This window comes from Curcuma longa, unplaced genomic scaffold, assembly GCF_044706935.1.
Source record: "Curcuma longa cultivar G26 ecotype Majalengka, Jawa Barat unplaced genomic scaffold, ITB_CL_G26_1.1 utg18532_np1212_1030455_RagTag, whole genome shotgun sequence".
Classification (NCBI taxonomy): Eukaryota; Viridiplantae; Streptophyta; class Magnoliopsida; order Zingiberales; family Zingiberaceae; genus Curcuma; species Curcuma longa.
The window spans coordinates 79,205-93,093 of record NW_027435598.1 but is presented as its reverse complement, the minus strand read 5'-3'; the positions used below and the strand labels follow the sequence as shown (position 1 = coordinate 93,093).

Sequence of the window (13,889 nt, the reverse complement as noted above, 5' to 3'; positions counted from 1 at the left end):
GTTCCGGAAGCTTTTATTTATTTACCTTTTATTCTATTATTATTTTAGTTAATTTTCATTTAATTATGCAGTAAAAGAAGAAAAAAAAGAAATAGTAGTTTTTTATTTGGGCGTACCTGTTCGACGACCGCGTTCACGCGGTTTCTCCAGGTTTCCTTCCTTTTTCCCGATCTGCTATTTATACAATCGCCATAGACCCTGCCTAAGTTAGCAGGTGCAGCTGGACGTTTCGTCGAACACCTGAGGTGCGATCGCTATCCTGCGGAAGAAATAAGCAAAAGGAAAAGATGATGAAATTGAAGGAAGACGATCTGTTTCCGGCGACGCCGGGGAAGGTCAAGATCGATCGGGCGCTCACCATCAACCGGCAGTTCCACCGGTGCTTCGCTTCGACAGGCACAATGTTCGTGTGGGCGCTCTTCTTGATCGCGCTCACGGCGTCGTATCTCAGCCTCCAGAGCTTCGTCGATTCGTCGTCCCGGTATTTGCCGTCGTCCTGGGGCGGGATGCAGTGGGAGAAGCAGGTCAGGGCGTCGGCGACCCCCCGCCGCCCGGGCGGCAAGTCCGTCCTCCTCACCGGCGCCGCTGGATTCGTCGGCACGCACGTGTCGCTGGCCCTCCGGAAACGCGGCGATGGCGTCGTCGGGCTGGATAACTTCAACAACTACTACGACCCGTCGCTGAAGAAGGCGCGCAAGGCGGTGCTGGCCTCGCACGGCGTGTTTGTGGTGGAGGGCGACATCAACGACGCGCGCCTCCTCGCCAAGCTCTTCGACGCAGTGCCCTTCTCCCACGTGATGCACCTTGCCGCCCAAGCTGGCGTGCGCTACGCCATCGAGAACCCGGCGTCGTACGTGCATAGCAACATCGCTGGCCTCGTCACTCTGCTCGAGGCCTGCAAGTCCGCCGACCCCCAGCCGTCGATCGTGTGGGCGTCGTCCTCATCGGTGTACGGCCTCAACGAGAAGGTGCCGTTCTCAGAGTTGGACCGCACGGACAGTCCGGCTTCGCTTTACGCGGCCACCAAGAAGGCCGGCGAGGAGATCACCCACACCTACAACCACATCTACGGCCTCTCCATTACCGGGCTCCGCTTCTTCACCGTCTACGGGCCCTGGGGCCGCCCTGACATGGCCTATTTCTCCTTCACCCGCAACATCCTCCATGGCAAGCCCATTACCGTCTACCGCGGCAAGAACGGAGTCGACTTAGCCCGCGACTTCACCTACATCGACGACATCGTGAAGGGTTGCGTCGCCTCTCTCGACACCGCGGCAAAGAGCACCGGCAGCGGCGGCCGGAAGCAGGGTCCCGCCCAGTACCGCATCTTCAACCTTGGCAACACCTCGCCGGTCACCGTGCCGGCTCTCGTCCGCATCCTGGAGCAGAACCTCAAGGTGAAGGCCAAGATCCACGAGGTGGAGATGCCCGGCAACGGCGACGTCCCCTTCACCCATGCCAACATCAGCTACGCTCGCGCCGAGCTAGGCTACAACCCGACGACCAACCTGGAAGCCGGCCTCAAGAAGTTCGTCAAGTGGTATCTCTCTTACTACGGCTACAACCCAAGAATCAGCGCCAAATCGTCCAAAAGTTTGTAAAGATCCCTTTTCTTTCTTCTTCCTTTTTTTCCGATCGTCTTACATTGAAGTTTAGCTTCTAAAAACCATACTGGATTCTTTGACGGAAACTGTTAATTCTGCTTCCACTCTGTTAATTAATCTTTGATCGGCGCTCCGCCGGCGACCGTCTCCGGCGACGGAGCAGATCTGGTATCAGTGCCATTCTGGTAAATATCATCCCTGTACTGGTTGGTTTTATCTATTGATTACGCTACCCATTCCGAACGACGCCGACGTATAGCCGCTCGCTGAGTTGCTGACACTCGCGGGGCCCACCGGTCAATCAGAAGAAAGTCCCGGGTGTAAGCTGCGAATGCGATGATGCGCGTGTCGGGGGATGAGCTGCCAGGCTGTATGGCCGGGCCCACCTCGATTTATTCCCATCCTCGGTTTTGTTAATTGGACGGCTCTGATGTCCCTCTTTGCTATCCTTTTCAGATCGAACGGCCTAGACGGCCTGTCGCCGCTCGTCCCATACAGCTCATCGACGCGGTACGTCCAGCTGTAAAATTCAAGAACGACAAAAAAAGTAATTTTTTTCCCCCAATTTTTTCTCTCTGAAACGAGAAGTTTCGTTAGACTCGTGACTTGCTGAGCTGGGAAGGACCAAATATGTCGAAGAGGCATCCTCGACCTTTGCGGGCCCCGCTTACATGTTGACCGTCCGATGCAAAGTCCTGATTTTCATCTAGCCGTAGATGAAGTAAGAATTACTGCCTAAATATTTTTTTTACTAATACAAAAGATGATTACAGCGGTAATGATTTTCATCTTTAACGTGAGCAAACTCTTATTTTTCAATTTAAAATTATTAGAAGTACTGAACTTATTATTGAGAGAAGGAAAAAATGTCTCTTTAGTCTTTATTCTCTTTTAGTATCATAAAAATGATAAGAGGATTATCCTCCGAATTTATCATTTTTAACGGATATAAATAAAGATAATAGGTAAAATGTTAAATTAATTTTCTGTCCGATTTAATAGATGAATTACGAAAAACAGAGATAAAAAAAAAGAAAGATGGAAGACGCAGTTTCTTTTTTTAGCTATATAATATGTCTTTAAATTCTCGTGTCCAAATTTAAATTTTCATTAATATTCTATTATTGGGTTTTTTTAATGTTTTTTTTAAAAACAAATTTAATGGAGGAAGGGTCCGATCACGTTCGTTTCGAATCCTTGGTTTCTGTCTCGCTTTGCGGATCTTTCAATGGCGGACGTAAGAAGCTCCATCGATTCCTTCTCTATCTCTTTCTCTCCATTTTTATTGATCCGGTCTGTGATTCGTGATCCCAGTTCGATGATGGTTGCCTTTGATCGCGCATAGTGATTTTCTCATTTCTTTCTTCATTTTTTGATCGAGTGATTCTAGGGCTTTCTTTGATTGCTTATGAGAGTTGATCTTCATTTTTCTTCCAATGGCGCATGATCTCTACCATGAATGTTTAATTGAGCTTTGTTCAATTCTGTTATTGTAAAATTTGCCAAAAGTTTTGTCTTTTGAATTTAATTTACCGTCTCTGTAAATTTCCTATACCTGGGCGTTCACATGATCTGTGTTCATCTCTGTTTTCTCAACGGCTTGAATTGTTTTTGTATATAACTTATTGCGCCAAAATTTCTGTGCTTTTCATATTTATTCAAGAAAACCTTACAACGAACTATTGAATCTTTCTGAATTCTAGCAGTGCAATGCTTAAGGATATTTGGTAGCTTAATCCCTAATCTCATCATTGATAATTTTAATCCTAGGGAGGCAATGTCAAACCACATATAGATTAGAGCTAATGTGTTATTAATCCATAAAGACATCATATGCTTTCTTGGTGTTGATTGTGGTATCATGATATCTCATTGTTACCTGCTATCATCAAGCAATATTTATTAGTCTAGGCCAAGATTTTTTTCAATGGGAGACTGGTACTACAATTTTTCATATCCGTTTGTATATAATGCCATTCGAAGCCTATATTGTTGTCACAAGTGTGAAATTAGCAACAGGTAGAAAGATAAATTTTTCATGCTGCCAAATTGAAGCTCTTCAATGGTGAACACTTGTCCACAAATTTGATTTGAGATTCTAGGGAGTGGGCACTAGGCAGCACTTAATTAAGGGCCTCCTTTGAACAAACATTCTCTTCTATTAATTGGGAAGATTGGGAAGATTTCATCCTTTGCTTCCTAGAAATTCCACATGAACAAATGGAAATATCAAAATATTTCAGTCGCTACTAATTCAACTAATCAGCCACTCATGGTTATCAGTAACCTTTATTCTACTAATTAATCATAAATTACAGAAAAAAACTTGCTGAATGAAAAAGAAACTGTAGTAGGGGATGTGGCACTATGGCAATAGCTTAAGTTAAGAATCTAGAATATATAAGATCAAGATTGAAGTGGAAATTATAGTTTTTCTCCCTACTGATTGCCTTTAATTTAGTGATAGAGTGCCTTTTGTTATTGCTTCTTGTAATTGAAGAATTGATACTATTATATAAGACTAGAGGTAGATCCTATTGAAATGATTGGCTAACAACTGCTGGGTTCATTTCAGTCACAGTTTAATTTACTTGTATTTGGAATAAATCTATTTTTGGAGAGTACAGAACTCAGAAAGTTCGGAAAATTGAACTCTAGTCAATCAGATCCCTTGGTTTTGGTAAATCACAGTGTAGTTTCGGCAGGAATCATATAGTTTCTGTTATCTAGTCCATTTGCTGATCCAATTTGATCGGAATTATGAACGATCAGCTACTTCTTTGATCCTGCAATGGTGAATTGACTCGTTTCTTAAATCAGCTGATTTTGACACTTAACCTTTTCCCCATAATTTAGCTTTTATATTTTTCTTTGAAACAATTGAACCAGTGGAAGTAAATGATGAGTTTGGAATATAGGTTTGCTCATGAGTGTTACACTTAACCTACCATTCCATCAACACTTATCTCTTGTGATGTATAGCTTTCAAAGTAGTTCTCCTTGATGAATGGATCCAATCACAGCCACAGATCAATGCCTTGCAAAGCCAATAGCATTAACTGCAACAGACGGGTTCTTAAATGTTTTTCCACCTCATCAAATGAGATGAATGATGGTGAAAGAAGAACAAACATCACAAGCAAACTGGCCCAGGCATTTGAATTTGAATTCACCATCCACATCATTGATTCCATGCCAATTTATTTATACCACAAATACTCTTCGAGTTGCTTTTTCATAAGCTCTTTGAATGGTTGGCAAGGTTGTTCAAGTAAATGAGAGCTGCATTTTGATATAACAGTACAATTTTTTCTGATTTCTTCTCTGAGGATTTTTAGTTTGGTTTGCTACTCCTTTCTAATGATTTTTTTTTTCTCATGCAATCAATTCCTAGAGATCTACTAGGTGGAAAAAACTGAAGGGATTTGAGACAAAGTACCTATTTTTATTTATAACAAGAAGATGCGTTTACTGCCTGATACATATTTGTCAATTTCAGCCTTCTCTGAGATATGAAATCCATCTCTCTTGAAGAACTTCGATGAAGGTGGAAATTTTGAAGGTGTTTCATGTTCATCTCCTTGGATGAATGAATGAATGCTAAGACAGCAACAGCATCCATATCAGAGATGATTCCCCACTCTGTTCTGCCTTCCTACTAGCCAAAGCAATGTTCTTCTTGAGAACGAAGGCACCTCTTCGACTTGAGATTCTATACTGTAGCGTGAGCTTCCTACTTCGACATCCAAATCCACCTCACTTGAACTCTTCCCCCTTGATGAGACATTGAACTCGGAAGCAGTGGTGGCAGCAGGGCTGGCGTTGGCTTTGAGCTTCGACCGATCGCTCATTGCCCAATTTAATGGTAACCGGAAAGATATCGCCCTCCTGGAAGTGTCCCTCTTCTCCTTGGCCTGAAGCCAAATCTTAGAAGCTGAGAAGCTCTCTTTCAAATGTAAACCGCCACTAGTAATGGCACTAGCATTGCCGTCTTGCGATGCTATGGCTCGATCGAGGCCTTGAAGTCCCTCCCTTCTTGAATGGCAATCACATTCGGACATTGCGATTCGGTGGCCTGACTTCTTGACAAAAGGCTTCTTCGGAGGTTCAATGGGCACTCGAAGCATTTTGTCGTCTTCCATCACATACTCATAAGACCCCATTGAGAAGCACCTCCTCTGACTTGAATTACTAACATTAGCAGTGCTGCTTGTGGCTTCTTCACCTGCTGCTTCGGCACTCTTAAACTTGCCGAGCTTCACGGGCACCGTGACAGCCACCAGTTCCTTTGCGGCAGCCTCCACAGGGACACTGGGCTCATCATCATCATCATCATCACCCTCGTCAGCTCGCACCGATTCTCTCATGTCGGAAGCTGTCTCACTGGCTGACTCAAGAACAAGAACCATGGGGCTTCGAGGGGAGCAGCAGTCGTCGAGGAGGCTGCTCCGGCAGAGAGGGCAGGTGGAGTGGGACAAGAGCCATGTGTCTATGCACTCGAGGTGGAAGGCATGGCTGCACTTGGGGAGCAGCCTGAGCTTGTCCTCAGGCTCGAACTCGCAGAGGCAAACCGCGCAGTCGAAGGGGTCCTCGAGCCCCACGATGGCCTGGTACCGGAAGACTGGGAACGTATCGATGAACGACTGATCCACTCCCGCGTCATGGAGGCGGAACAGCTGCCGGAGCTGATCCTGCAAGGCCGTAACGCCGTCGAGGTGCTCCTCCGGCTCCCGGGCAATGGGTCTCATGAGGAAGCACCTCACCAGCAGGTGGAAGAGGCCGGAGACGAAGAAGATGACGGCCAAGATGACGATGAGGAGGACGAGGCTGTGGTCGATCCTGTTCTCGATGTTAACGACAGGAGCTGAATGAAGAGGAGGTGAAAGAACTGATCCATTCATTGCTTTAGCACTCTTGAGCAAGAAGAAGAGCGTGGAGGAAGAAGAGTTAAGAGGGAGGGGAAGAGGACGGGAAGGTCAAATGGATGGGAGATGGGATCGGGCACCGGAAAACTAATGAATGGGGGGGTTTGACAGCTGATGGAGACAGACAATATGTGTTTAATGAGTTTTGGCACCTAATGGCAACAAGATACGTGATTAGCTACTGCTGAGGTATGCTCATAAGTTAATACTTCGTCCAAGAAATCCTTTTCTTTTTTGCAGCAGTCAGAGGAGATCATTAAGATCCTCCACCATGCAACAAGACAGAAAAATAGAATCAGTTTTGTAATTGTACCTGGCTGGCATTTCAACTCCTGCACGCACGCACGCACGCACGCACGCACAGACTTCGTCATGGAGTGAGCTCCACTACGAGGAGTTCTGACCTTTTGGACCATTGTTTTTGTAGGTCAACTGGTCCTTGTGTTCTCTGGGAGATTGGAGACGGTCTTTCTCTTCTTCCATGGGAAGTGATGAAGAGTTAATTGTTGTCGCGAGATTGGAGCCAGGAGTTGGCGTTGGAGAATTAAGATGAAGAATTGAGCCTTGAGATTTGTTTTTTCTGCTTGGATGGGTGTTTGTAAATCGCTGAATTGGCACGGTCAATTCCTGTACATTTTTTCCACGCCATGCGATTGACTCTTCTTCTCCTTCCTCAATCTATCTGCTTGGACAATGGCTTCCTCCAACACTATGCCCACTTCGCGCCCAACTCCCTTTCCCCAACCTCCCTCCGCTCCTCTCCGCCTCCTCCATTTCAACCCAAGCAAACTCTACCTCTCCTCTTCCTACCTCCCCATCAACCCTTTCATCCTTGAATCCTTTTCCTTCCCCTACCGCCCTACCTACGTAAAGTATTCCCTACTACATCTCCCACCTCACCAAACTGATCTCCACAATCTTCCTCTGCTTCATCCCTCTCACACCAACTCTGCGCACTCTTTTAGTGAAATTAATAAAGATGGTCTTTGGTCTCTTAGCAATCATTATGCCAATAAACATTATATACAAAGAGAATACAAAAGCAAACATAAAGATGAGGGTCTTGAAAAGAGCAAAATAGAACATTATGATCACAACATGATACACACGTAAAAACACAGTTAGTACTCTAACATCATCAGATGATATCTGATTCATACCACAACTCTAACATCATCAGATGGTATGCATATCTGATTCATACCATAATCCTTATAAGTAGTTATGCAACCATACACTAAATTCAGAACATTTATGTGGTAGCAATGAAAATTTTAATTTTTTGAAAGCATAATTAGGTAGAAATGAAACCATTCACTAAATGGACCAATTCATTAAAAACCGATTATATGATAGTGCGGATCAAATCGACCATCAATTTAGCGGATTAGAAAATTTTCAACTTAATCCAACTCAAAATAAGTTGCGAGTTAAGGTGGGTCCATTCTCAGGTTGTCAAAAAAATTTTAAAAAAATTAAAAATTTTAAATTTAGATTATAATATAAATTGATCAATTTGAAAATTTTAAATTTGTGTTGCTGTTTAGACTGATTTTAAATTTTGAAAAAAAAATCTCAATTCAAAATTAACGATTCTAACTTTGATGGGTATTTGTAAACCACCAAATTGGAATGGCGCCTTTGAAATTTTTAGAAATTTTTATTTTGCTTCTTTCGGATTTTTCCTTATTAAAAAAATACAATAAAAAACACTATTTTTTGTGATGAGCTACTTTAGTTACACGACCGATCCAACGGAAGACCTTTTGTGATGATCCAGCACTCGGTCAACGAGGCGGCCAATTCGTGTACATTTTCTCCGCACCATGCGATAAGCATTCGTAGACTCTTCTTCCTCTTCTTCCTCCTCCTCAATCTCTCCGCTTCAACAACCATGGCTAACTCCAACACCATGCCCACTTCCCTCCCTTCCAACTCCCTTTCCCCAGCCTCCCTCGTCTCCACCGCCTTCCGCCTCCTCCGTTCCAAACCCAAGCAAACTTTACCGCTCCTCTTCGCCTCCCTCCTCCCTTCCTCCCTTGCTCCCTTCTCTTCCTACCTCCCCATCAACCCTTGGCTCCTGGAATCCTTCTCCTTCCCCTACCGCCCTACCTACGCTAAAGTTACCGACTACTACATCTCCCACCTCACCATCAATTGCACCACCAAACTGATCTCCACTATCTTCCTCTGCTTCTTCCTCTCCTTCATCCCTCTCGCACCAACTCTGCGCACTGTTTACCTCATGACCACCTCCATCTCTAAATCGCACCTTAAAGCTACCTTATCGACCTTTTCCGCCAGGCTATGCGTCGTCGCTCTAGACTTGACTTACAGATGCCTGCTCTTTATGCTTCTCTACTTGGAGCTCCGTTACCTGCCCTCCATCTCTGTTTTGAGTCTGAGTACTGCCATATTTGGTCTTTTTTTAGGGGAATTTTTGCGGCTGGTGTGGGTGCTGTCGCTGGTGGCCGCTGTGGCCGAGGAGGACAGATGTTGCGGCGGCGTTGCGGCGGTGAGGAGGGCAATCGAGCTAGCGGCGAGTGGAAACGGTGGGAAGTATGGCTGGAGGCAAATACTTGGCGTCTCGGCTTATTTGTATTTGTGCACGAACCTAGTTTATGCGTTGAGCAACCTCGCGTCGATCTACGTCAGCGGCGGGGTGGTGGATCGGGCGGTGTCGGGAGTCGTTCTGGTGGCCGCCGTCACGGCCATGAACTTGCTGACGCTGGCGGTGCAGGTGGCGTTGTACTGCGAGCTGAAGAAGAGTTCAGAGGAAGAAGGAGACTACACTAAATTGATGGCTGATGATCCAATTAGAGCCAATGTAATTGATGGTTAGACTATTTTGCTTAAATTAGCAAGAATTAAGCATATGGTGTGGAACAACTACTATTGTTTTTCTATTATATATTGTCATCTGATGTGGAACAACTATTATTGTTTTTCTATTATATATTGTCATCGAATAAATATTCTTATATGCAATTATTGTCATTCCATAAGTATTCCTCAGTTATCTTTCTTAATTAATTATTTCTTAATGTATTTAAAATAATAATAATAGGAAGAAGAAATTGCTGTTTGTAACAAAGGGATGAGGACCCTTTCTCCCACCTAAACCTCTGCCACACATCCCTTACTAAACTCATAGTTGAATCAAACTTTTTGTTTTTAAAATTATCCTTTATTATTATTTTGGTCAAAGAGGACTTTTTTATTTAAAAAAAATTCGAATAATGCACCAATATATTCCTTATTTTAAAAATACATTTCTTCTACATTGTTATATTATTCATGAAATTCAACGCCTTGAAATATAATATAGAGCTAATTTATTCTAATTTTATGAAAATTATTATATCAAATTAATTTTTATAAATTGATTTAAATTTAAGATGACTACTATAATATTATAACAACTACATCATAATTACTACACCTATTTTAGATTAATTTTGATCAAATTAAAATAATTTTAATCAAGTTGAAATAATTTTACTTAAATTGACAAAAAATATTTTGATATAATAATATTTTGTATATAATAATTTGAAATAGAGAGGGTAGGGATCGGTAGCAAATTGCGGGTTTACGGATATTGGATTTAGCAACTAACAGAATCCTAATTCGATATGAATCGAAAACAATCGGTGGCAAATTGCGGGTTGACGGATATCGGATTTAACAACTAACAGAATCCTAATCCGATATGAATGCAAAACAATCGGTAGCAAATTGCGGGTTGACGGACATCGGATCTAGAAACTAATAGAATCCTAATCCGATGTGAATCAAAACACTCTCACGCCGCTCCATTGAGTCCCTTCCTCGCGAGTCTTCTCCCAGAAAGTTGAAACCCTAGAATCCGAATATCTCGTCGCCACCCATGTCGCACTTCGGGAGATCAGGGCCGCCGGACATCAAGGACACCTACTCTCTCCTCGTTCTCAACATCAGCTTCCGTGAGTGTTTTCCCTTTTTCGCCGGGCTCTCTTGCTGGTTTTGATGGGAATCCAGTTTTGATTCGCCTTCTGTTCGAATTGCTAGGTACCACTGCCGATGATCTCTTTCCTCTCTTTGATCGGTACGGCAAAGTGGTTGATGTGTTTATTCCAAGGGACCGGAGGTGAGAGATTGCTGTCTTTGATATGATTTTAGAATTTCAATTGTTTACTAAATTGTTTGTTCATCTTTTGGCGACTCGAAGAACTGGAGATTCGCGGGGGTTTGCTTTTGTGAGGTATAAGTATGCTGATGAGGCACAGAAGGCTGTCGATAGACTTGATGGCAAGTTTCTTCTACTTTATTTTTATTGTTGATAAAAAAATTCTGATGATGTTTGATCTTTTGGCAAGTAACTTGTAATTTGATTTTTTTATTGGATATTGTAGGGAGGAATGTGGATGGTCGGAATATTATGGTTCAGTTTGCAAAATATGGACCAAATGCTGAGCGTATGTAAGTTATGGAACTGCTAGTCTTGTTTCCTATCTTTGTGATTCTTTGTTGAAGTAATTACGTTTCACTATTGTTGCACTGACTTGAATTCAGTAGATTAGAAATAACTGCAAGATTTTGCATTGAAGAATTTATATGTATATCTACTTTACAATACTTGAACAAATCTTCTGAATAAGTGGTCCAAATTTTAATATCTTTTTGACATGAGTACTATCACTCAACGCTTCTGATCTTCTATATCTGATTTTGATTTGCATCAATTTTTATTATACATGTTACCTAGACATCGACAAGGGATATTAATGCTGTCATTAGGATGATAGCTTTGAATACTCAAGAAGGAACCAATGAAGTTAATACGAAAAGTTAAGGATAAATATTGTCAAAGCAGATTTTAACCTACACACTCTTCTTGTATTTTCACTTCTGATCCTGTATTTACACAAAACTATAGATGATCAGAAATCTTATATGGTTGTTTGGAGCACAAGTTGCTGGATAAATACAAAGTATACTCGAAAGAATTTTTAGTATTTAATAAATTCAAGCAGTCCTTCGATGTTCTAAACTACTATCCCATCGTTAGCAATAGGTTAGTGGGTGACTGTTTGAGGTTCTTCCTCATGCATTGGTAGTTTTGTGCAGAGTTTTACAAGTTTATTTAATCTTTTAATGATTCATAGTGTAATGCCACCCTTTTGATTGCATCTCGTCAATTGTAGACGTGTATCTCATCTTCTATGGATGTAAGCTCTAAGCAATGTGATGCTTCTTTTCTGTTTAACATGAAATCTAATAAGTTGTATGTATTTTTTTTTATCTTTTCTAGACATAAAGGAAAAATTATGGAAGCAGTTCCAAAGACAAAAGGAAGGTCAAGAAGTCGTAGCCCTCGGCCCAGGTAATGATTTTTTATGCCAACCAGAATGGCACTTTACAATTTTTTTTTGAAAGTTTGTGTACGTTTGTGTTTTTTCTCTTAGTTAGCACTTCAATTCGCTTAGTTGATATGGAATGGCTATTATCTTTTCTAGAGTTATCCTTGCTGAAAAGAAAATACAGAATATTTCAAATTTCTGTTCAAGTTATTGCAAGATGACCTCAGTCATATAAATTGACGCCATTTGAACCTAAATTAAGAAATTGCTTGATGTGGTAGTTGGGAATTAATTTTGTTTGAATTGTGTAAAAGTATGCTGGAGGAACCAGGGAAGAGCAAATTTCTAAACTTGTTTTTTCAGTATATTTTGTACTATTCTCTTTTTCAAGACTCTTATCTCTATGCTTTCTTTTGTATTCTCTTTGTTTATAATGTTGAATGGCATAAAGATTGGTAAGAGACCAAAGACCATCTTTATTAATTGCACTAAAAGTTTTCAACCCATTGGCTAAAAAATTATTTTTGCAATTTGAAGAAGGTGCCATTGTTTTGGTCAAGACTTGCATATCTTAGTAATTTAAATGCCTTAACAATTTGCCAATATTTGTCAACTAAAATTGCCATGTTTAGTCTTCATTCATTTAATCATTTATGAAAACTTGAACTATTTTAACCTTTTTATGTTTTAGCTTTAAATATTATCTTAGCACATAGCTTTTTTAGCTACAAAGTTGCATTTGTCAAGTCATGCGACCTTAATTTACCATCCGATTCGGGTTCTAGATGGTATATGATCTTTTTAGCTTTCCCCACTTTGATCAATGCAATTTATTTCTTTAGTAGATATAGAGACAGTCACCGAGATAGAGAGTATAGGAGGCGCAGCCGCAGTCGAAGCAAAGGTAGGTATGAGAGTGACAGGCATAATGACTATGAGAAAGATTATCGCCGCCGAAGCCGAAGCCGAAGCCGAAGTCGCAGTGTAAGTCCTGATTATTACAGAGGCCGTGGCAGAGATGGTCGCCGGAGCAGGAGTGTCTCTTATGATAGGTAGCATTTTGAAGGTATCTTTTTGTTAATGTGTTTTGCAAAATTTAACAATTTTTCCTTTGACAGTGCTTCCCCAAGGAAGCAAAGTCGTAGCCCTGAAAGGAGTCCATCACCCCGTCGTAGCCCTCCTTCTAGCCCTGAAAAAGGGAAACGTGATGCAACATCTCCCCCTTCAAAAAGTGTTTCACCTGCAGGCCGCCGTGCAGATTCCCGGAGTCCATCACCTCGCAGCTCAAATGAGGTGCTTAGTATTTTGTACTTTTAGCTTATTTGTACTCCCTCTCCCTCTTTTTTTGCAACTAGACGTCTGATCTTTAATTTTATCTCACAGAATTGATGTGCCGCGTAGACCGAAGAATGTTTATCATGGATGTCGTCTTACTCTGAGTCCACTGGACTTCTATTAAGGTTACCTGTCATATCTTTATCAGATTCCCTCAGTTTAAAAATGTAGTTAGTGGTGTTAAACTAGTTCTGGGACTTGCAGCTTCAATTCTGGACTGTTATATGTTCTTGTGCAACTTGATTCTCTGTTTTCTTCCTTTTTTTTCTTCTTCTGGACCTGTTCACTCGATGTCATCATGACTCATAATGGACTCCCTTGTGCATTTTCTAGTTATCTGTTCGTGAAACGTGCTGATGTGGCTTGTGACAAGATGATATCAGAAGCATGTTTCCTTTGCTGATGATTTTTGAACTTGATAGTAAATTGATGATATGATGCTGTTGATGTGGTGATTGTTGATGATGCTGTTGAACCAGCCTTTTTGGTGGTTGCATGGTGTTCGTGGGATGATTCTGGGAGAAGTCTGCTGTCAAAACAACATATCATAAGAGACAAGGTTGCAGTATGTGAAACTTAAAAGCATAATGCATTGATGGTCTCTGAGTTGGTATGAATATGTCAACTTTTGATGATCTAAAGTCATTAGACTACCGTATATTATGGCACTAAAGTGTAGTCCT

General features: G+C 41.8%; 3 protein-coding genes across 3 annotated transcripts; 2 read left to right on the top strand and 1 right to left on the bottom strand.

Moving 5' to 3' along the window:
• Positions 1-199: 199 nt before the first annotated feature.
• Positions 200-1,697, top strand: LOC141819746 (UDP-glucuronate 4-epimerase 1-like). The gene has a single exon (XM_074706990.1). It carries the CDS (start codon positions 288-290, stop codon positions 1,599-1,601), a length of 1,314 nt encoding a protein of 437 aa, XP_074563091.1. The 5' UTR covers positions 200-287; the 3' UTR covers positions 1,602-1,697.
• A 2,690-nt stretch (positions 1,698-4,387) lies between these two features.
• Positions 4,388-7,175, bottom strand: LOC141819747 (RING-H2 finger protein ATL13-like). Its single transcript, XM_074706991.1, has one exon. It carries the CDS (start codon positions 6,503-6,505, stop codon positions 5,228-5,230), a length of 1,278 nt encoding a protein of 425 aa, XP_074563092.1. The 5' UTR covers positions 6,506-7,175; the 3' UTR covers positions 4,388-5,227.
• Positions 7,176-10,348: 3,173 nt separating this feature from the next.
• Positions 10,349-13,538, top strand: LOC141819824 (uncharacterized). The gene is made up of 8 exons (XM_074707082.1): positions 10,349-10,494; positions 10,580-10,658; positions 10,740-10,819; positions 10,924-10,990; positions 11,823-11,894; positions 12,714-12,923; positions 12,990-13,164; positions 13,255-13,538. The coding sequence occupies exons 1-8, from the start codon at positions 10,419-10,421 to the stop codon at positions 13,258-13,260; spliced, it is 765 nt and encodes a 254-aa protein (XP_074563183.1). The 5' UTR covers positions 10,349-10,418; the 3' UTR covers positions 13,261-13,538.
• Positions 13,539-13,889: the final 351 nt, after the last annotated feature.